This window comes from Adelges cooleyi, unplaced genomic scaffold (assembly GCF_023614345.1).
Source record: "Adelges cooleyi isolate 19-005CV unplaced genomic scaffold, UGA_ACOO_1.1 ACOO_flye_CR_arks_rails_tigmint_CR_PRNA_108, whole genome shotgun sequence".
NCBI classification, from domain to species: Eukaryota; Metazoa; Arthropoda; class Insecta; order Hemiptera; family Adelgidae; genus Adelges; species Adelges cooleyi.
In genome coordinates, this window is record NW_026095761.1 from 4,862,555 (window position 1) to 4,888,075 (window position 25,521).

At 32.8% G+C, this 25,521-nt stretch overlaps 1 protein-coding gene and 1 non-coding gene across 2 annotated transcripts in view; one reads left to right on the forward strand and one right to left on the reverse strand.

Moving 5' to 3' along the window:
* Nucleotides 1–25,521, forward strand: part of LOC126839362 (alpha-mannosidase 2) — a 112,254-nt gene that overhangs the window by 36,548 nt on the left and 50,185 nt on the right. The window contains exon 2 of the mRNA XM_050574654.1: nt 471–572. Within this exon, the coding sequence (XP_050430611.1) occupies nt 471–572 (102 nt within the window). The remainder of the gene's footprint in view (nt 1–470; nt 573–25,521) is intronic.
* Trnas-uga (transfer RNA serine (anticodon UGA)) lies at nt 24,478–24,559 on the reverse strand. The gene has a single exon. It is a non-coding gene; the product is annotated as a tRNA-Ser (tRNA).

The following is a 25,521-nucleotide window of genomic DNA, read 5'->3' on the forward strand; positions in this document are numbered from 1 at the left end:
AATTGCTGTATACAAATTAAAAATTATTACACCATGGCATACCCCTATGAAGTATAATATACATTTCCTGTATTTTCCTTAACAGGCTTAAATAATGAATAACTAAGTCATTAACACCAAAATGTCTACTGTCGGCACGCGAATCGTGTTTGCATGGAATAACTATATTATGAAAGAAACATGATTCGCAAAAAAAGTACATTATAAAATATGATTTGATTTTAATCATATTTTTTTTCATTCGAAGGAGTAGTAATATGAGAATCGGCCCTCTAGCAAATAGCAATTAGCAAACATGTTTATCATACAAATAGTTGTTTTAATTAATTAGTTGTTATTGTGTATGGTAATTCAAGAATAGGGCTAGTGTTCTAAAAAAATAGGCCTAATGGCGGATGGACAAATATTTTATTTAAAAACACCCCATATGGTTCATGTATACTTAAATTTTGTTTTTAATTATTTTTCAGCCTTATTGGATGAAGAGCCGAGAGTTTTGGGACGACGGCTTTGAACAGCGATACAAACAAGTGCTCAAAGATACCGCCAATGGTTCGAATTTCCCACTTAAAGTAAGTTTAGACGGACAAATAAAGTTCTAAAGCGCTTGATCTAAACAGTTGCAAAGATAGGCGACATAATTTGTTGTGGATAATCACTCTACCACATTCCACGTCCCGTACTAAATTTTAAACTTAAGTGACTTTTAAAGTACCTAATTATCCAAAATTGGTTATCGACCGATCAAAATTTTCAGCGAATTGTAAATATATGTAATAAATGCATTAGGCCAATGTGGATAGAACATGTTGCAAAGTCAATTTGGTTGGTCGCCACCAGAGGTCGACTGAAGTGACCCACAAAATTGGTTATTTACTGCGGTCACCCGTCTGTTATTTAGCTAATAAAAACGCATGTCCGGCTTCCTTGCCACCGCCGCGAGGGACAGTCCGAAGGGTCACAACAAATTGCTGTACACGCAAACCGTGTGTAACGCTTTAAGTCAATTTTGGCGATATTTTCCGCTGTACTTTATTTATCTTTTCGCCTATGCCGTATATGAAATTTACGCCTCGCTTCGTCACGTTTCGCCGCCCCCGGACTTAATGGGATTTGCCAGAAGTTGACGCAAGAAGGTATTATACACACACGCCCGGCGGAAAACGTTGTTATATTATTATACCCGCAACGGCGTTTAAACGATAAAGTGGTTAGAAAATGTTGGTGTAATAATTTTAAAAAGCTAGCACACATAGGGCGAAGGCATAATTATGAAGCGTAGCCTAGTGAAACAGCAGGTGTAGTCACATGACCGTAGAAATCGTTAGAACTGAGAGTGACGAAATCACTCTCATTGTCACGAGCAATTTAATTTGACCAAAAGTGGTCACTTCTTTCTTCAAAAGTCAAAATTCAAGAAAAGTCTTCGTGGAAACGTCTTGTTCTTTACTTGCCCAATAAACCCATAAGCCAAATTTCAGGAGAGCGAGAGTTTTTTACTGATATTAACTTGTTACTTTTGAAAACGATAAAATTTCGTCGTTATTAGTTTTATAAGAGCAGTCGTGTTCTTTGCTACGACCCGGTCTCACAGCGAAGACAGAATATTGTAGATTTTAATCTTATATAAAATGCACATTGAATTTAAAAGCTTTTATAGAAGTTAGCGAATCAAATTTACTAGCGCTTCGCGTATCTTAATGGAGTCGGTTAAAATACTTTTAAATCACATCTCTAACTCTTATATCATTTCTTTTTCAAAAAAAAAAAAAACAATTCTTTTAACAACACACCGCGAACCGCCTCTCCACCTTTTGTTGGTGATTTCTGTTATAACAGAAGAAAACTGTAGTTTTTCATGAGTATAAAAATGAACACAAAAAGACTCACGGTGTACTTATGGAGTTAAATAAGTTTCTTACGATGCACAAGCATTGGTATAACAGCGTACAAAAACGTTTTTAAAGGTAAAAAAATGTTATTTCTTTTAGAATTTCATTTATTGTTTGAAGAAAAATCAAACGGTTTTGGACAAAAGAAATGAATTGAATTCTCAACGTTCGTTCTAGATTGTGTGAAGGCGGCGATTGACTTACTGTATCAAAGCTAATTTCAATCACAATGTACGCGGTTTATTGTCTGAATTAAAATCATTAATATAAGTAATTATAAAAAAATATATTCTTCTCAGTACCGCATTGAAGGTGAAAATGCAATGAATTCTATTTATATTTACAACAGTAGAAGCGAGTGGCTAATCCAACATGATTTTTTATCTATTTTCATCTATTCAAGCCTTCCTGTCATAAGTGTATATTTAAATTAAAACTGCACGACAACTCTGTTGTTGTTTGGAACTTAACGCGTTGCCTTAAACTGCGCGAACACTTGATAATATATTACAACCGTATGGGTTTCGTTAATAAGCACACGTCGCCATTTTGTAGCCCCTCATAATTCTGCTGTAAACAATAAACGTAAAGCTTATCGATTTAAGCACGTCAGGGTGTGTGTGCTTCCATACAATAACGATAATTATAATAATAATATATGACTGAGTTCTTGGTTATAATTTATAATGACTGAGACAATACACCACCAGAGGCTCCTAGTCGATACCGAAAAGAGCAGATGAGATCGGGGTTGGTGTACATTCGAGCGTCTGACCAAATATTTGTCTCTTGAACTTAATAATGCAGAACTGTTTGAAAAACAAACATGACGTTCGCTATTTTATATACTACTTGAGGCTAACTTGAAGTTAAACTTTTAAGACGAGTCATATTTCTACTGCGCATTGCAATATTAATATATCCACAGTCTGATAGTTCAGCACGTTGTCTTCTTCATAAGGTGTTTGCGATTCCAATAAGGGTTTTGATTTTTTTACTTGAAATTAAATCCTGGTATTCATAATCGATACCGAAAACACTCAATCTCAGGAGAAATCGTCGTGGATTTTTCTATTTGTATGTATAAAAAAAAACCCTCAACTCATACCCACAGAACAATGAACCTGCTAGTTTTCGTCGGGGCTTAAGGTATTTGGTGGAAACTTTTCGTGACCGGTAAAATCCGGTAACTTAGTACGCAGCATCCTGTGTTGCTATAAGTAAAGCACATAAAAGTTTGTTAATACACTAAGCGTTATACGTATTCAGTAAGTGATGTTTATCGGTTGAAAATTCAGAAATAAGTAAAAATCTATAATATTATCAACATTGTTTTACACATGGATCGCATAGCAAAAATCTGGTAGGTTCGATTCACTTAAGTTATTAGAGTTTCTATACAAAAACTAGCTCTTGTTAAACACTGAACAAGTATTTCCTCCATATCGTATTGCTGGTAAACGATTTTCTATTCAAATTCCTCTCTCATTATATAGTGATTACACTAATTAATTGCAAACAATCAATGTATTAAATTAGCGCCGTCGAGCTTGTATAAGTTCAATAAGCTTGAAGCATACTAATTTGTTTGTCTTTATATAAAGTTTGTAATACTGAATTTTATAGATCGACAAAGAGTTGAGATGTCGAGGAATTTTTTTTTTACTCTCAAGTGTTTAGGTTAAGTGGCATTTAATTTCGACACGCGCTACTTTGTAAAAATATCAGTTTATTCAAATAGTTTAGCATTTGTTGTTTATTCGTTTAGCATTGCCGCATTGTAGAGTACGGCTATAAAATATAGATATATTTTAAAAAATTGTTTTATTAAGGAAAAATTATTTAAAAAAGGAGGGGGGGGGGAAATCGTATGAGCAAAATGTGTGAGTAAATCAACAGTCAACAATTATCAGAAAACTATTTTCACCATGCTGTTTAAAGTAACTTAATAAATGGCAACTAATTATCATAGACTATGGCTTAACTCTAATCGTATTCACCTTATACTCGTAGTATAATTTTAAGCACAACGTACCTTTTTCATTGCTTTTATCGATTATTTCTGCCATCTCCAGATTTGCATTCGAAAGCGATTTTTTAACACATTCAGTCACAATAATTCCTCAAGACCTGTGATCTCCTTCCCCCCTCCCAATACTGTCCGTCCCCCACTATGCCCCGACTTCACTGTGCAGACTTTTAATTTTATATAATCTACTAAACAATCAATTTTTTAAACAAAATTTTTTAATAATTCGACGGTGGCTTGTCTGGTTTTTGGGATCTTTTTTTTATTTTTGCTCGTTAAATCTAAAGCCATAGCAACGGGCAGACGACACTTACATGTCTAGATGCAATTACAATAATAATATAATGGTAGTGGTGGTGGTGGTGTTGTTCAAATATATACACACCCACGCATACCATGTCGAGGGTCCTACGGGCGGTTCGGCGTGATTAGCGACACCATTACCACATTATCTGGCTCGCGTGCATCGAGGGTACAATTTTGTACATTGTATTGATATAGGTGCATTATATACTGTGTTATTTAAACGCGAATCAGGTAGGTTTTTTTTTCTAATAAGGAAAAACGTTTTTCGCCCTGTTACAGCAAACGCCTGGCACTTTAGCGAGGCACTTTTTTTTTATTTGTAAACCACCCACCTAATTTATGTTTACACATTGATTTCGTTTGGCGCATCTGTCATACCATCATCCGGATCGAGGACTTGAAGCAATCTTACAAAGCGACCATATCCATACGGGTCGGATACTTGGTCGTGGGATTCCCAGATCCCATTTGTGTACGGGTCATTTCACTGAAAGTGGTACGTTTGTGTCTCCAGGATATTGTTAGGTATTGTTATTGGCGTCCGTCTCAAAAATTGTCCATTTAGGGTGCATTTGGGTCAACATTAATGTTTTAATCAGAATCGTTAATGTATTTCAATAACAAAGGTAAAAAAATCAATTGAAAGTCTTTTCTAATAACCAATTGCTTACCCTTTTTAGGCTGCTCCTGACCAAACTTGAAAAGAAACGACCTTGAAATAATGTGTGGAAAGTATGTTAAATTTGTGGCCTCTATTTGATGCCAAGCAATAACAAAGTTTTCGTGAAATTTTAATTTTAATACACACTATATAGCACAGAGGCTCGAATAGCTGAAAATAGATAAAAAAAAATCACGTTTGGAACCGCCATTCGCTTCTATTATTATAAATATGCGTAGAATTCATTGCAATTGCACCTTCGATGCGGTACTGAGAAGACATTGTTTTTACAATTATTTTTATTAATGATTTCAATTAAGTTGTAAATGAGTAATTTTACCGAAAGTGGTATATATTTATGTACCGACTAACAGAACAGACAAAACTAATATACTGAACCAAAGATAAAACTAATATAACCAGAGCAATACCCCTCTCGTTTGGGACTAGTAATAAAATTTCAAGTAAGTGATCACAAAAAAGCTCGCTCAATCTATTGCGAACGCTCTAAGGTTCTATACTGACTAGCACTGACGATTTATTTTGGGTTTTAGTATTCTTTTGCATTCACATTTCACGGTGATATAGTAGGGATATGCCTCGGAGTAAAGATACACAGCGACGCTAGACCTGGTTTGAAATTTTGGTGAGACGATTAATTATTGAAAAGGCTCCGGATGTCAGTTTGTCACTGAATATGTCACCTCAGTCTATACAGGCGATAAACCGCATACATTGTGGTTGGGATTGGCTTTGATACAGTAAGTTAATCGCCACTTCACACAATCTAGAACGAACGTTGAGAACTCAATTTATATCTTTTGTCCAAAACCGTTCGATTTTTCCTCAAATAAGAAATGAAATTCTAAAAGAAATAACATTTTTTTACCTTTAAAAACGTTTTTGTACGCTGTAATTCCAATGCTTGTGCATCGTAAGAAACTTATTTAACTCCATAAGTACACCGTAAGTCTTTTTGTGTTCATTTTTATACTCATGAAAACTACAATTTCCTTCGTTATAACAGAAATCATTAACATCAACAAAGGCGAAGAGGCGGTTCGGTGAATCGCTAAAGAAATCGTTTTTTTTCTTTGCAAGTGAAAAAAAAATGGTTTAAGACAGTTAGATATGTGATTTAAAAGTATCTTAACCGACTCCATTAAGATACGAAGATCTTAAAGTAAATTTGTTTCGCTAACTTCTATAAAAGCTTTTAAAGTCAACGTGCATATTATATATAAGATGGAAATCTATTATTTTGTGTCATTGCTGTGATCGCGACCAGACCCGGTTGAAGTGATAACAAAAAACGTCTATTAATAGAAAACAATAACAAACTTCGACAAAATAATTTCGTTACTAGAATCACAGGCTACAATTTAAACACGGAAATCCTGAAAAAAATCTGTTTAATATTTTTTTTCTATTTTTTAACGCTTCAATCTGTCAGTCAATTAGTTTCCAGATAAATAGTATTCCGGTTCATCGTCACAAAGTGGGTCACTTAAATTCAGAGCTATGACAAAGTTGACAATACAAAATTAATAACAAAACCAAATCGTCATTCGCCTAGTCACCCATCAGTGTGTCGTCATCATTGTTACATTTTGTGTAGGAACGTGACGATTTTGTGAAAATATAAATATATTTAAAAAAAAAAAATGCTACTTTTTTATTTCTTCTCCACTCCATTCCGGGAGCGTTTTAACAAGGCTTCAATAAAATGTCCGACAGACGTGTTGTAATAATAAATTGTTATTTACAAGTTAGGAACCAGGTAAATTATAATAGCTGATGTAGCCAACAATATTCAAGAAACATAAATATTGCTGGGCCCGACGGGATACATATTACACGCATATTGGTATTACATTGTGAAGTATAAGCCATGTGCGACCCGTTAAGTGTCGATATAGCGTTTTATTATTAAAGTCAAACGATAAGCACGTCTCTAAAAACAAAAAAAAAATAAGCCAAACATCACGTCCTCGGCTAGACCTTTTTTAAGCAATTTTATTTTACAAACCTTACCAGACGGACGTATTTTTTATAATAGGCGTCGTTGTATAGAATGATTCATTACAAGACACTAGTTTTTTCTTAAAATTATTGTCATTATGTAGTTTTTCTTTTTAAAAACATTTTTGTTTATTTTCGAGCCTCATCAAATTAAAACTATAAAGTTTAAATATTGCCTAACACTGTAAAATAACATAAACTAAAGTGTCTCTAAAAAGAAAAACAACAAAATTGCGATAATTTTAAGACAAAGTGAGTTTGTTGCACTTAATGTATCACCCTGCATTGTATGCGTACAGACAGTCTAACATAAGTTCGGCAATTATTTTTTATATTTTACAGTAACCTCAAGTCTATCCACTTTTGCCGAACACAGAGGGTACAAGTATGGTGACTTAATCAGTGAGCGAATGGTTTAATAACTGATAAACAGCCCGTTATTTTTTGTCCCAAAGAAAATAGTAGATACACAGAAACATACAGTCCACTAATAATGTTTACTACTTATTTTTAATTGGACAGTATTCATTATCTGGCGGGGTTACCCTAAAAAATTGGAAACGATTTGCAATGTAACAATATTTCATAAATCGACTGATATAAATATAAAACAGGATGAGGTGCTGGGGAGAAGGTTGAAACGTTTCATGATAATATGACACATTTTTCAAGAAGGGCGGATAATTTTTATTTTATTAGAAAAACGTTTACGATTTTTTTTATTGTGTGCAAACATTCCATTTTAACATATAGCGTGGTTAACGTTAGTGCAAAACCCATTAAACCCCAAACATTTTAATTAAATAAACGCCCTTAACGCGGTTGAAGTGAACTTTGTTGCAGTAATAAAAAATATTAGCTTTTTTTTTTTTTTTAAAAACGTTTTCAACATAAAACCGAACATTGCATACGAAATCTGGAAGTACTATAATTTTGAAAATACAAAAGTAATGTCGCTGTTAGTACGTAGGACTTAGATATTTTAAACTAAAATACAGTAATACCTACTACTAGTTGAAGCTTAAATAAAAAACACCAGCACAATAAGAAACTACCAAAATGGGGTCTAGCATCCACAGATTAGCATCGAAGCCTTTTCTGTAATGGCGTCCACCGGAAACCGGGTACCGTCGTTTCGGCTTTTTGTTTCACTTATATGGTGTACCATAAATTGACTAAATTACTTTAGCGAAAATATGAGTTGTAGTAATACGAGTCTGCCAGAAAAAATATAATAAAATATTTTACCCAAGATTTTAAGACAGAAAAAGCGCACAGTGCGTTTGTGCTATATATTTCGTCTGGCCCGTCGGAGTATTATATGTGTTTGGGCTAAGTTAATGTCAAACTTTGAAAATAAAACTCTGTTAGATAGAAGTTTTCGAATCCCATCGGATTTAGGTTTATACACAAAAATAAACAGCGATAAGTACAAACATGGAGAATGAATTGAAATAACTGTTTGGAGTGAGATGAAGGTATAGTAAAAAAAGAATACCAGACGGTAATAATTTTGCAATAATGTACTTTCTATCAATACCTACCTAAGGAAAATCAAAGGAATATCAAAAGTAAAATGTCAATTTCAGCTGTCTAGTACTTTGATAAATGCAAAATAAAAGGCAACATATAGTTTATCGTTGTTCATCGTGTCTTATTTCCGGACATCGTTTGGGGAGTTGATGACTGTATCATAATATTTACCCCCTCATGAAGGAGTCATAAATAATAAATATATATTATGAGCTTGAAAGAAAACTATGGACTTTGACGGAACAGTACTATGCAAAACCAATATTTAATAAACAAATATTGTTAGATATTGGGCCTTCAAGCAATTCTAAAATAAAGTGGTTATTGATGTTGTGTATTAACGAAAACTACCACGTTTAATTAACGATTTTCTACTAAACTGTTTCATTGATGTTTATAGAAATCAACAGGCAGATATTAAAAAGCCAATTTGGTAAAAAAAAAATTAACTACCATAACTCAATGTGATAAATGTTAAAGAGACCATATCATTTTTAGTGTATGTGATATATTTTTTAAAGACGTTGTAGCAGTAACAAAAGCTTTGGACGACCTGTTAAAACGTACTAAACGTGAGAAAATTACATTCATACGACTTACGGAAGTAAAGTTGTCGGTAGGTTTCTCCCCTTCTCTCTCTAAGTCACGACAGTCAAATAATATATATATAATATAAAGATGTCTGACTAAGCGGTATTTCCCTCGTATTAACCTGGTATGAAACTTCATCCTGAACACGCACAAAGCGCGTTAAACGTTCTTATTTATTATCATTTCCGTAGCTTTCTCACTCTTATATTATATTACATGATAATCAATTAAATGTTAGACACTGATTTTCTTTAAAAATAATTGCAATTTTGTAGTTTTTATTTTTTAAAACATTTTTATTTGTGTTATTTTAAAATATTATGACTTAACTGAATCTTCGGTACTATTGTTTCGTATCTTCTAGAGCTCTATGAACTTTTGAAACTTAAATGTTAGTATAACATATACATTTTTTAAACTTTTAAAACTCAGAATAATTTGCTGAAAATGTTGATTGGTTGATAACCAGTTTTGGATAATTTATTAAAGTTATCTGAAACCGGCTATCGACCAGTCAACATTTTTGAGAAAATATTCCTAATTTAAAAAAAGGTTGATGGGAAGCTCTGGGAAAAAAAAATAAAGCTAAAAATGTGAATATTGTCTAATATTGTGAAAACAACATAAAATCGACACACTAAACTAGTGTCCCCAAATAGCAAAATTACAAAATTGAAAAAATTTTAAGAAAAAAGAGTGTCTTACGTTAAATTGATCACTATATATTTGACTAACTCCATATTTGGAATCTTGACATAGGTAACGAAATAAACTAATTACACGAAGAATAGTATGAATTTCGACAAAGAATCGTTTTTGCAAGCGGTTTATAAACGAAATTATTAGAATTGAATAACGTAAAAACGAATTTCAGTTCCAAACCAAAGCGTTTGTATAATGAAAATATTTTTAAAAAAAGGTATGGCGTCCTCTTTAACGGTCGGGTGAAGAAAAAAGAGTGCTTTTTACTTTTAAGCTGTTAAAACCTACAAATTAAAAAAAAAAAGTAAACCCCGTTATTAAAATACTCTGTTCATAATTGTATTTAGCAAGTAGGTACTTGTGGTTTGTGTAAATGTGCGATGCTCTTCGCAAAAAGCCGCGATAACAACACTTCAAACTACTTAAAGGTATTCAGTCTGAGTTGTCAATAATAACGTAAAACTTAATCGCATTATATTTTACTTAAGTGTATGATCTTTGGTATAAACGAATATTTCTTTTTCAAGACATTTGTGTTTACATATTTTAGTGTTTTTCAGAGCTCTATCAATTTGTGAAACTTAAATGGTAACGTATATGTTTAACTAACTTGTTAAATTAAGAATAAATCAGTTTTTGATAATTACTATTAAAGTTATTAAAGTTTAAACTTTTTTTCCCGTCCTAATTTTTATATTTTAATAACTTCCAAAGCATTAATTCAAAACTGGTTATTGACCAGTCGACGTTTCAGCAAATTATTCTTAATTTAAAATTTTAATTAAACGTGTACGTAATCATTTAAGTTTCAAAAGTCGATAGAGCTCTGGAAAATACTAAAAAAGTGACAATATTTTTTAATTATTTTACAATAACATAAACTAAAAAAATCCTCAAAAAAAAATAAATAGAAAATGGCAATTACTTTAATTACTGTGTGTCTTATTAGTGATGAAACATCATCCTGTATATTATTAGAAATTTTGCAACGTGTTAGTCGGTGGTCTTATAACTAAATCCACATTATCCCGGTATAATGTCTGCCTGTGTGTGTTCACGTGGGTTAGTTATTATTAAGGGTGTGCACCACTACGGCGTTGTTGACGAACATAAGCAAGGGGGCAACGATCTGCGGTTTCACAACGGGCGGTGGTGAGACAATCTCTTAGCGACAAGACGCTCCGGATTTAGACTCGGTTAAGTCGATCTAACGCAAACTAGAAGGTGCGTGGAGAGACCACGGTTGGATTATAATTTTACCGACAGAAGGATTTATGACAACGACCAAGGTCGAGCAACATGAAATTGCTTTTGCGGACCATTTCGCTCAACTGTAGATTTCACTAAACGCCCCGCAAGTTGGCCATTTCGCCCCAAGTCTATCCAAATAACTACACGTGTGACGACCAAGTTACAGTGTAGATAATGGTTATTATACTGTTATGTACACCGCTTATGTCTTGACTCATCCCGGGAGACTAGTCTATATGCATAGCACAGGGCAACATTTGGGGGGGGGGGGGGGTGACGGGTGTTATGGTCTTTGGCTTTCTTGTCGTCGAATGAAAACATTATTATAGCTCATAATATGAACAGGTACTAGGTCTTAGTAATATACTTGTATGCGGGGTAATCGAGCATATGAACATATTAACAGCAAGGCTTTGCACGTTTGTACAGGGTGATCAATGTAACGCAAGTTGCTCATTTTCTCTGAAAACAATTATTACGATGTAGATTTTTCTTTTTGGAGACATTTTCTTTAATGTTATTTCACAGTGTGTATTAAACAATAATATTCAAATTTTATCATTTTTTGTAAATTCTAGAGTTCTATCAACTTTTGAAACTTAAACGGTAACGTACGCATTTTATTGGCTATTTAAATTAAAAATAAATTGCTGATAACGTTGAATGGTCGATAACCAGTTTTGAATAATTATTTTTAAGACTGATAACACTTCACTCCGCCCTTCCTCCCCTCTTGAACTTTAAGCTTTAATAACTTCAATAATCAATATTATCCAAATTGGTTACCGGCTAGTCGACATTTTCAGCAAATTGTTGTTAATTTAAAAAGTCAATTATACTAACGTTAACATTTAAGTTTCAAAAGTTAATAAAAAGTTACTTGATCAAACGTTAGTTCATAAAGAATTGCTATGAAATTGCAATTTCAAGAGATATTTAGTGTCCAACGTAAATGAATCGCCCTGTATTTCGTGGGATCCATGACTGTTTTGGCCGTGAAGTAGACAACCACACAAACGTGTGTTAAACTTGTAAGTTCAACGCCAGTAGTATTATATTATAACCCTTTTAGTGTGTTGGTATTTTTCCTGTTGTTCATTTGCACAACGATTAGACGTATAAAAGCCCTTTACACATATTTTTCAATTGGTGCCAACCACATGTTTACAAAGTGGCGTTGTGTGTGTACACAATATTAGCGTTAATGCACAGTCAAAGAATATGTAAAAGCAAATACTAATGAACGCTGAGTAAATAATCAACGAATAAAAAATGCATGTCGGGTAAATAGTCGGTTATTTACACAAAACATATTTACGCACCCTTGGATCGAGGCACTTGGCGACTTTAGTTTTAGTTAAATTGATATTCCTGTTTGCCAGCTTAAAATGATTGTTGTGCAAAAATAAAATCAACCGCAGGTATCACGGAAAAAATACCACATTTTTGGAGTTGTACTACCGCAAAATATTTCTATTATAAATAACACAATGTATTTAACAATAGTTAATATTATTATTATTCGTGCTTTTCAGTAACGGGATAAGGGATGACTATGTTGTGTACATCCGGACCGAAGATCACCGTTATTGTAGTAGATTATATAATTTATTAGGACGGGGTATCTCCCTGTATAACATTATATAGCTGTTGTTGTTTTATGAGTAGCTTTGGAGATTTAAAAAAACTTATGTAATCGTTTCGAGTAAAAAAAAAAAAAAATTGTTATGTCTAATTGGTGTTCACAAAATTCAATTTATGTATATAATAAGTAGAAACTGACTTAACTTATGTATGTACATAATTATATTTTATTTTCACCATAGATTAGATAAAACCAGATAGTGCACTGAAAAAATCGAAAAATATAAACAAAACTTTTATACTCTCAGGTCAGCGTGACCAAAAAATGAAAAAAAATAATCCTCCTGTTATACAGTGTGATCAAAGATTTATGTTTAATATTATCTGTAATGTTATCACCGTCAACATTTGATAATCAACAAGTATTTCTTATCAGTTAACGTTATTATTGTAATGGAGTGCACAATATTTCCGGCATTATAATTTGGCCCTTACTGCATTAAGAGTAAACCAATCAAAAATCGTTTTTTGAAAATCTATTGTTTTACAATGAAGTGCACTATCTGGTTTTATCTAATCTTTATTTTCACATTGATTATTATTGAACCGTTATAAATATAAAACCTAATACAGAGCTGAATAATGGAATTGATGTTTAATTAAATCAAAATGATTCATCAAAAGTTAATTATATTTATATATATATATATATATATATATGTAAAATTGGGGTTTTTCTATAAGCTTGTATGTATTTTCCAAGAACAATTTGATAATTCTTGTGATTCCTGGTAAGGAATATACCATTAATAATAAATAAATGTTTGAGGAAAACTGATTCACCGCGATAATCTTTGTTTAATACGAACTGTATTTATTTATACGATTTTGTTTTCCGAGTATTTGTTGTTTATTAACTTTTTAGTTGAATTTGTTGCCGGAGCCGTTTATATGTTGGTTTTTGTAATATAAAATAAATTGGTTTGTCTACTTTTTTATTATTTGTTTTATCGGGAAAACGATATTTTGGAACAACAAATACCAATTTTCCGCTTACTTATTGTTTCTCGATGTAATTACACAATAGTTTTACTTTTGAGACTGAAAAATAAATATACTTAGTGGTCTATTTTTTTCCTTACTCAACATTTTGCAGTATGCCATTAAAATTTTAACATTATTAGTTCCCTCGATTTTTACTTATTAAATATTGTTATTTCGATATAGTATAAGTTATTGTTTTCGACAGAGATTCGCATAGATTAAAATTCCAGTATTTTTTAGTATCAAACCCAAATAATCAATAACAGTGCCCAACACCAGTGTGCTGGACTATAATATATATTTTACACTGTTATCAAAATAACGGCGTGAACCATCTGTTAATGTAATATTAGATTATCTCGAATATAAATATTAATATCGCGTTAACCCTACACTGTCATTTTAATTTCCGTACCTACATTAAAAAGGGCCAGAGGACGGTATACAGGGTGATTGGTATTCTTTTTCATACTTTTTTTAGTCATTGTTAAGTCCGGATTTTGATATATTTTTAACGATACTTCCCCACTCTTTATGTGGTAAAATCCTACGAACTTAAGATTTCTTAACTTTTCGAATTATGAATAATTTGCTGAAAACGTTGACTGGTCGATGACCAATTTTGGTTACTTACTTTTAAAGTTATTAAAGTTTGAACTCTAGGACGGCAGGCGAGGTGTGCGGTTGAGTAACGCGCACAGAATATTTACTCCGCCCTTTTTCCCATTCTAAATTTTTAACTTTAATAACTTTGTCAGTTATCATTTATAACTGGTTATCGACCAATCGACATTTTAAGCAATTGTTGTTAATTTAGAAACTTTGGAAAAAATTAAGTCTATAGAAGTTCAACTAGAGTTGTGCAAATTCTTACTCAAATAAAAAAATGTTTTTTCTATATATACTGGTTATTTGTATTATATAAATATAGTATAGATTGTTTTAAAAAATATTTACTTCGAAAAAACCCTTACAAACTATTTAAAAAATATGTATGATTTGAATAACTATTATATACTTGAATAATGTGTTATCTAGATGATTATTTAGATAACGTTTTTATTCGAATGATGCACAACTCTAGGCTTAACACATATGGGATGTGGTTATATTATTAAAAAATACATGAAATCTGGGCCAGCTGCTCAGTATAAAATTAAAAGACCATTATCTTCCAAAATCTAAGATATTGTCTGGGTCATAGTTAATCAACCGCCGTGTAGTATATACCCGAGGGCACATTTTATTTAAATTGTATTTTTTATTTAAATATTGCAAATTACAGAAAAATACCACGCGAGTAAAAGTTTATCTCTAAGTTCTGTTAGGAATGCGGGTATGTTTAATTGCATTTGGACGTTTTTCAATTTGTTGGCTCGCTTTTGGAGAATTGGAAACGCACCTAACCCGGGAATGTATATTTTATTTTCTAAAAGAGCCACTGTGATCCCGCCATCGGCTGTACTTAAAATGAAGACAAAGCCTTGTGGGTTTTGTTTGTGTGTGTGTGTTTGCATTTATGGCGGTGGTAGTAACGAAGGCCGTTCCCAATTAACGACAATTTCCGGGTCGATGAAGACGACGTCGGTGATTGATAACGTTTTCTTCGCCTCAATGCGATTTATTGCCGAATTTCCTCTCAAATAATAAACCTTATACGTTACACACGGAATAAAGGCGGACGCCAGAGACCGGGAGACGTGGAAATAAATAAAAAACAATATTCATTTGGACTCAAACTTAAATTGAGATTGGTTGAATCGAAAACCCAAGTACCCAATTTGAAATCAACGTCTATTAAATGTAAAAGTGCTTTCATCGCGGTCAAACACTTAGGTGGAAATCTGTGGAATAGTAAGATTTCCGGCTTTTGTCAGTTTAACAATAGACATTATGTTAAGTCGAAGTTTAATTGAACGTTTTTATTAATTTGATCAAAAATAAAATCTAGTATTGACTGGTATTGTGTTAAAACACTGAGCTATAAAGAATTCGCTAATTTGTAATATTAGTGGGCCTTTTTCCCACATTCTTAAAACATTAAAATGATTATACTTTTAAGAATTCGAACAATTATACAAAAATAATATTTCTTAAGCATTTAAAAATTAAATAGTTTTGCTTTTGTTTGATACATTAAAGAAAAACACTGGTTAATAAATTGCTTTCGGCAGGGGTTGTAGAGTGTTGAGTGATGTGCCCGGATCAAATCAATACTACACTCTTGCTGCCGTCCTGAAGTTTAAACTTTAATAACTTTGAAAATAATTATCAAAAAGCTAACAAGAGGCACACGTTAATATTTAACAAGTTTAAAAAGTCGATAGAACTCTAGTAAAGTTAGATATTCAGTAATTTTATAATATTATAAATTAACATAAACAAAAATGTACTCAAAAAGAATAACTACAAAATTGCAATTATTTTAAGAAAAAACTAGTGTCTTATCCTGGATGAAAGACAAAAGACGGTGGCAACAGACATAATCTACATAATATTTCGTTGCACCGACGATTGATCAAGATTTATTTCATAAATTTAGCCCATTGATCACTGGTCGTTTATCGCGTTCGTAAACGTCCGTGGGACAGTGTAATATACATTATGGACTCTAACTACACACGAGGCCGGCTTGTTTAATGGGCGAAAAACGAATCGTGACTATGTCGAATGCCGGTGGCCCCACATTAAAGGCTGCAAACGTTGACCGCGCACACACAGCAATAATAGTAACAAAATAATATCACAAATATTATAAAACCGATTCATCAACGTTGATAGAGTCTCACGTTAGCCAGTTTTTTTTTTCGAGCCAACGATATTCGTTTGAAAAAATCATGACCGGATTATTATCGAACATGGATAATCCCAACCAAAAACACATTGTTAACCCAGCGTAAACGGTAGGCCAAGTAAAAACAGAAGTGTCCATTAACATAAGCCTTATAAGATGTGATATGACACGGGAGCTTAATGTAAATACCTTAACTAATAAATAGCATTGCATTATATCAATATAGTCGTGTAAAAATCGATTTTTAGTTTACTAGGTGGGAATTAGGAAAACGGACATAAACTATTTACTTAGTTCCCACTGGCCACTTCCACCTATTATATCACATCTTTTAAGGCTTATGGTTAACAAGCTCTTGCTGCTTTTTTTTTACTTAGTTTATACTGAGCTAACCAAGTGTTTTTAGTACGACAACCATCAGTGATGGCTCGACGGCTCTTCAACAACGCCGCTATCAACTTTATAATTTTAACACGGATGTGTTATTGAGCTGGATACAAGATACGTGATAAGCGACAAATGATAAAAGATAATAGATAAATGATAACAGATAAGTGATAAGAGATTAGAGATAACATATCCATGGTTCAATGTTTTTCCGTGGATGCCTCAATTAGCCATCATCATGATTATATAATAATTATGATTTTTATGTAGCCAGGTTATATTATAACATATTCTGAAACAAAACAACGTGATTGTACGCAGCGAAAATGAATTAATTCAATTTGTTAGTCGAGAAAAGTACACACGTTTGTTCTACCTAGTATCATATTACTTGATATTTTTTGTTGTCGTTAAAAAAATACATGACGTTTTCCTATTATAAAATGTACCCTCGGAGCTTGGTAAAAATGTTTTCATTAAAAATATTCCTTTTGTGTTCCAATCTGTTTATGATGTACATGACATTTTACAATCCAATTATCGAGAATTTTTTTTTTTTTTTTAATAAAAATTGTTTTTATAATAATAAATACCGTGTAATTGAATTCCTTTGTGACAATTTGATATTATCATATTGCGCCTTATATATTTATTATATTGTATTCAACGCGATAAACCGACACTTTGGATAATAACGCCGAAGCACCTAAATTGGTTTTTGCGAGTCAATGTTGTACACTGACTTCGAATGAAATATTGTCAAAATTAATTTTAACTCGATTAAGCGTTTGCGACAATATTGAATGAGCGAAATGTTCAAATTGGCGCTTTTGCCGCTTAATTAAGCTAAATTAAAACTTTCCAAAGACCCGAAATTCCGTACCGTTTCCACCTAAGTAAATAATTATTTCGAGGTAAAATGTGCCCGCCGTGTGTTGAATAAAAAAACTCTCTAATTTCATAATAATATATGTTGCTCGTTTAAAGAGTTAATTATTTTTTGAAATGAATAACGTCGCTAAAATTTGAAAACGCACATGTTAATAAGCAGATAACGCCAACAATTGTTTTTCCTTTATGTTAGCAAAGATTTCTACCTTCAAACACCAATTTCTCCATTGAAATATAACCATGTCAATGTACGTATATAAAACATTCAGCAATAGCTCGCTTTATCGTTTACTCGGTTATAACGGCTTAGCAAAAATATAAAAAAGACCTTTAGCTAGTAAATTAAATTATAATCGCAACGCTTTCCAGAGAGACCGTTACATAAAAAAATGTTTAAAAAAGTACTTGCATTAATAGTCACGGACAGTCGTCGGTGGTAGATAAGGACAAATTAGGCGACTGGTTTGGATTTTAAATGGACAAATTATTTTTTAAACTATCGTGCGTCGGTGGCTTTAAATTCCACATTAATTTTGTAAGTTTATATCTAAAAAAAACGCTTTTGGTTAATGTCTTTATTTCCTTTAGCCTCTATATAGCTCATTCTTTCCTTCGCGCGCTATAATATATTACTAATGTTTTTTTAATATAAACCGTGCGTTTCCTTCGAAAGTATAATTTCCATAGCAATAAGAATCCGCGTTCGATCCGATTGTAAGTAACCGTCGGTTTAACAGCGCTTTTATCGTTAAGTCTTTCGGGAGCAGTTCCCTCGCATTTCACTGATTCTGTTGTTGTCGGCCTGGTTGTCTTCGAGATGCTGTTGTTGTTATTTTTTTTTTTTATTTGCCACCCACTCGTTTAGATTTTTCATTCGAAATCTCCAGCGCACGTTTCTCGGCTTATGTCGATGCACTTATGTCCGTCGTCCACGCAGGCACACTTAGGTTGATATTATTTCCATCGGTTTACAGGGCGATCCACTAAAAGCAAGACGGTATTTTTTTTGTTGAAAATAATTACAACTTTATAGCTGTTTTTTTTTTATTGACGACATTTTTATGAAACCCGTTTTAGCTGAAAACCCGTAACTGATCGTTAACCGGTTTTGAATAGTTGCTCTTAAAGTTTAAAGCTTAGGACGGAAAGAAGGGTGGAGTGTAGTATTATTTTTATCTGCGCGCATTACTCAATTAAACTCAGCAAATTAAAATTAATTAAAAAAGTTAAAACCAATTATTAATTTTTTTTCATAACACCAGACTATGACAATTAGTTATTAATGTTTAAAATTTAGGATGGGAGATGCATTGAGATAGAGAAATGCACGCAGATAATAGTAGTTCTACCCTCCAACCTTTCTCCCATCATATATTTCAAACTTAAATAACTTTAAAAATAATTATCCTAAACTGGTTATCGACCAGTCAACATTTTCAGAAAATTATTCATAATTTAATGAGTTATTTACTATGGTCTGCACGATTTTTACTATTAATTATTTATTGTATATTATTTTATTTAGTTACACGTTATATGCTTACACCGAGCATAAGCTTTACTTTTTGGAGGAGGTTCCACATCATAATAAATATACTTTAATATTATAATAACCGTCTAAATCAAAAGTGTACAAAACTCATAATTAGTATACATTAGTCTAACGGCTAACATAACCTTCTGTATAATAAATAGTCAGCTGTACTACTCTATTATTTTTAACGAGCCCCACCTACAACCGAAAACTTTGTATACAAAAGATTAGGTCTTACGAATGGGCTTGTCTCAACGCAACTGCAATTAATGATATTTTGTACATTTTTTTGTTTAAAAATATATATTATGTTTAGGTATAGTTTAAAAAATGTATAGATTGTCAATACCTATTATAAAACTGAGCGGTAATACTAGTAGGGTTAGGTAGTTAGGTTAGGTTAGGATACTTCTGGTAATATTGTCTAGTACAACTATTTGTTCAGTAGATAATCGTACAATCATTTCAATTTTACATTGACGATTATTAAGACACTAATAACAATACAATACACGCAAGAGGTGCGATGGTAGTCAGTACCAGCTGCACCATAAGGTGAGAGCATACGTTTAACGTGCCAAACCCAATAATTGTGTAACTCTAATTGTGAAATCACTCCACTAAGTATAATATAATGCCATACGATAAACCAGTAACTCTTAAAAGTCTCTCTTCTGATTATTCTGTGTCGGTGATTTCTTATCAGCTGTTTCTCTTATCACCACCAATCTCGGGATTTTCTTATCACTTATACCCTCCCCATCCCATCTCCTTCTCCTCAACTCTCGGCAGCTACCAACGTCGGTTTCGTCTAATAGTATGGCCATACTGAACTGTTCTCGATATCGTTAAGTTACCATTGTCGGAATAGTCGAAGAGGAAAAATTTGTACCGATTTTTCGGCTGAGACAACCAACCAACGTCAATCAATACCTATTAAGACGAGGAGAGTAAAATCAATGCTTGCCGAATTGTTGTGGTTTGTTGTACCGTGTATTAGGTACCATACCATATATGTACGGTGTACCAACAGACACGTTACACGGCTCTAAACATGACATCATAATATGCGCCGGTAGACCGTCATAAAACAATAATTAATTATTCACGGCGACAATTTTGTGCGAATACCGCGAGGTAATTGTAAAATGTTCGGTCGAATCTAATAATAGTATCACCGGTGTGCTTGCACATGCATATATATCATCATCAAAACGATAATAGACCTCTAGAGCGTACCTACCTTGGCCGTCGTTCCATTAACATTGCAATAATGGTATTGCACCGCAAAAGCGGTTCGCAGAGGTAATACTATTGGGACAAATAATATGTATAGACAACACAGTGCTCATTGCGTTTAGGTTTCCTCGACAACAAAAACCGAGAAACCTCTATTAGTTTCATAACGTTTTGTGCTCATATACTTTTTCATCTTTATGATAAGCGAATCCGTGCTTACTTATTTCTTGTTATGCAAATAAAATTTAAAAAAAAAATCAACACAATATATTTGATTAAAATCGATTAACGATTAAGAGTACTCTTCACATAATACAGTTTGACACGACATTTTTTTTTTCGAACTGGGCAGACTGACTTTGGCCTTTCTGTTTGCGTTACGTTAAAACTACTATGGCAACCTCATGGGGTATACTCAGAATATATTATACATAATTCTTATTTCTTTTTGACGTTAACCGGTCTTGTGGCTGGCGGTCAATTCAAAATTTTCGTGGCAATTTTCGCATCATCTCCACGAAATCTGTAACGTGTTTGATTTGGTAATCCAGTAACCTAAGTACGGAAATCATACACTGAGGACAGGGAAGGGAAGGAGGGAGAAGAAAGAGGGGGTAGCGGCATTTATAATATAAAAAGAGAAACCCACGATTCAATGGTTTTCGTCGGAGCTGAGAAAATAGACGTTAAGTTTTATACCGAATGCTGTCTGTGCAACGACAGTGGAGGAGCTCTTCTGTGAGATTGTTCAGAAATCAAAATAGCCCGGAGTCACCGTGAGCTGTGCTCGACAGTATAAAAAAATGAACGCTTCAAATTTCTTTTAAACGACTTCCGGCGGCTACTGCGACGCTTTCGGTGCAACCGTCGTTGTCGTTGTAAATCGCGTATACCTAGTCCTGCGGGAAAAACGTGTGATCATAAAGAGCCAACGAGAGAGAGAGGTGTTTGCTAAGTATATAAGTAGGATATTATAGAGAAAACGTTATCCCGAGTCGTTGGAGGAATACACGGGCACGGATAGTCGGATGGCGGAAAGCACCGCCTCGAGGGAAAACCTCGGTTGTATATAAGTGGGTGTAGCCCTTATACAGTGAGATACACAGCCGTAGTCATAGCCAATGTCTATGTCTATAATATATCGTACATGGCAATCCTTTTTCCGCAGATACTCGTATGACAGTGCGAGGGCTACAAAAACGACAAGACCGTAGTACAAAATACTATATAAAAATAAAGCGAACAAAATTCTCGAAAACGATATATATGTGTATCGAACGTTGATGTGTTCGTCCCCGGGGAACTCGGCCGAGCCGACCGAAGACCCCCAAGCGTTTCGAATCTTTCTCTTCTAAATCTTAAGGATTTTCTACTAGCAATTTTCCACTGGCAAACAACAACTACCTACTTACGTGCATGGTGTCTGTGTACATACACATATTATGTATTATATCGCTGTTGATATAGCATATGCGATTGAGAGTACGTCATAATAATAAACCTACGATATACAGGGCGGTATTGAGGATAGGACACTAGTTTTAACTAAGAAATAACTGTTTGAGAGACAATTTGGTTTTTGTTACTTATACAATATTAGACAACATTCCAATTTGTTTGCTTTTTAAAACTTAAATGGTAGCGTATATATTCAATTGACTTGTTATATTTAGAATAATTTGCTGATTTTATTTTCACTGGTAGATAACCAATTTTGGATAATTACTTTTAAAGTTAGGTCAGGTTGCGGTTAGAAATACGATAGAGGGCGCATCTAAAAATAATACTAAACTCAACCCATCTTAAAATGTTTAACTTAAAAAGTAATTATCCAAAACTGGTTAACGACCGGACAATATTTTCAGCAAGTCATTCTTATTATAAAAGGTGAATTAAATATTATGTACGTTGCCGTAAGTTTCAAAAGTACATTTATAATAAAATAACACATACATAAAACATTTTTTTCAAAAAAAACTAGAAAATTGCGATTATTTAAGGAAAATAAAATGTCTTGTTCTCAACGAATCACTCTGTACACAGTGTTTACTTTTGGGGGTTCTCGGATCCACTTAGCCGGTCGTCGATTGATTGCTACGTATACAATCCGTAAAAGGAACCTTAAAGTGCCATCAAATCCTATGTTAGGTTTTTTTATTTATTTTTATATTTAGGTTTTCGTCATTCGCAGAGGCATTTACTAGAGTGGTCCTTATTTTGGGTTTGGTGGTATCCTAATAATTGGGACGCTCTCTAAATTGGTTCAAAATTGATAAAAAAAAAAAAAAGGGCTGTAAAAAATTTCAGACCTCTATTTGATGTTAACATGAACACTTACTTGTACCTGGCTGTATAAGAAACAATTAAAATGGTTCAAAGTAATTTCTTTGACCCATTTTAATTGTTTCTTATATGTCGCACTATATGGTGTCATAATCCAGAGGGGATACAAAAATCCAGAGTTATACAAAAATTATTATTAAAAATAAACTATTCCACGATAGTTGAAGTATTTCTCTGCGAAATTCTCTTATAAATTAACGCCACTCAAAAGTTTGAAAAAATTCAATTTTCACCTGTTGCCTTTGTTGACACAAAGCAAACTAGAACAATCAACGGTCAAAGTGTGGTGTTTGATTTTAGATTTTTAAATAACATGTCGTACATGTTATAGTTCCACTATACCTCCAGCCTAATAATAATCTAAGTCCCCGAAGGAAGAAGTTTCCACTTCGTCGAGGCAATGGTGGTTTTTATAAATTACTCGATCGATTGGAAAAGTAAAAATAAATTTTTCACGAGCGACCTACTTGTACGCGACCTGAAATCGATTTGTCATTGTTTCACGATTGTATACGGAAATTGAAATGGGATGGGCGGAAACGCCGGCGTATAATACCTAATATATCTCTATACAGTGTACAAACACTGTATAATAATATTATTATTATTATTATTTAAACGAAATTGACTTTAGTGCCAATTTCGACGTCGCTATTGGCCGTTCTCCGCGGAAATTTCTGCCGCAGTACATTATATTATATTGTCTTGTATGGTCGTCCCACACACACACACACATTAACGACCGCCATATATTTTTCAATAAAACCAATTCGTTTTCCAACAAAATAACAATATACCGATCGGTTTGTCCGGAACGAGCAGACCATGCCTAGTAGCTGATACACACCTAGTGATGGAAACAGCGCAATAGCTCCTCTATATTATGTGTACAACATTTACAATTGGGCGGGACCGTTATTATCGTGCAATAATTTTCAATACAAATACAAAAAAAAGTTTTTAAAAAAAAATAGTAAAAATGTTTCTTTATAGAAAAAATAATTGCCAATTTTTTAACCGTTATCGAATGCCAAATATACAGTTAGGTACGAATTTATAGTCTTTACAAGGCTTAACACGTGTCCACATACCTACATGGCGAATAAAATATTATTACTGTCACATTACTTCTTCGAATTTACCTATTCATGACTAAAGGGCGGATTTTTGGGATTTTACATACATTTACCGGCTTTATGAATTTGTTGACAGTATATTATTTTGCAGATAAGAGAATATTTTGCTTATTTTGCATAATTCGGAATAAAATATTGTCTATAACAAAATCATATGCTTTGTTGTTTTTATTAAAACATTTTTATTAATAAAGAGAAGCGGTTTTAATAGTTACTACTATTATAAATTAATTACCAAAGAAATGACGAGCAAATAATAATATTCAATATTATTATTATTCAACCACGTTGACATTAGTTTGTTGTTATAATAAATGTTTAAAACCAAAAAATCCACTATTTTTATAACACACACACAGATGGCGGCCAACTTTAAAGTATAACGTTGCATAGCAGCGTTATATAATATGATTAATTAAATTTTGTTTAAAAATTAAAATCGTAATCATGCGAAAAGCACCATAATTACGATGGTAATAATAAGATAAAAATGTTTTTTTTAATGAACAAAATTGCAAAAAGTTTATGTACACCAGGTCGCTGCGGACAGGGTTCGAACCTGTGCGGGCAGAGCCCATTGGATTTCAAGTCCAACTCCTTAACCACTCGGACACCGCAGCGGATGGGAGGGAGGGCACTATTCTGTTCTTTTTATAACGAGCTCCATCTGTTGTTGTTCACAAGAGAAACATTTTAGTAATTATTTTTATTTTTTCCAATTAAAAACAATCATACCATTTGTTCAGTATTGAACTATTAAACGAATTAGATAATTTTTTATTCGAAACTAACAATAAATAATAAAAAATAAGCGTTAATCGCTAAAAAGAAAAAAGAAATAAAATGCATTTTAACGACGCGATAAAAAATAACGAATGGAATATAATAAAAAATAGTATAAATTTTTTTCCACCGAACGATAAGACTATAGTAAGAAAACGTATCCGACGTAACTTTACTGAACTTTTAAAAAAAAACTAGTCACAATAATAATATGGTTTCTAGGTCAAACCAATAGGTATACACTAGGTCAACACATTTTCCCATCTTAACCCAAATAAAAACGACTTGTCTACCTAAATATCAAATAGTTTATACATAGGTACCTAAAGTAGTTTTTTTATAAATTACATAATTCTATAAAGGCTAAAAATATAATTTATATTTTCAACATTTTTGTTAAAGTGAAAATAAATTATTCAATTTAGGTTAACAGTAACTTGAGTACTAACTTAAATATATATTATTGATTCTGGAAAAGGTGTATTTGTGTTTTACACAAATCAATATAAATACACTTAAAAGCTGCGTTTAGTAATGTAAATATTATTCTCTCGCTACCTCTCTTCCTGGAATCACTTTAACAGCAGGAGTCGTTATTTCCCAAGTTTCTACGAAATTATAATCACACAAAAGAAACGAATAAGCATACAAAATAATAATAATATATTATTAACTATATTCGTAGAAATGGTCTACCGGATATTATTGGTAAATTAAATTAGTAGAATTTAATTAATTGATAAAAAATACATGGGCATATTTTAGCAATCACTAACAAAATGGATCAATTATTGGATTA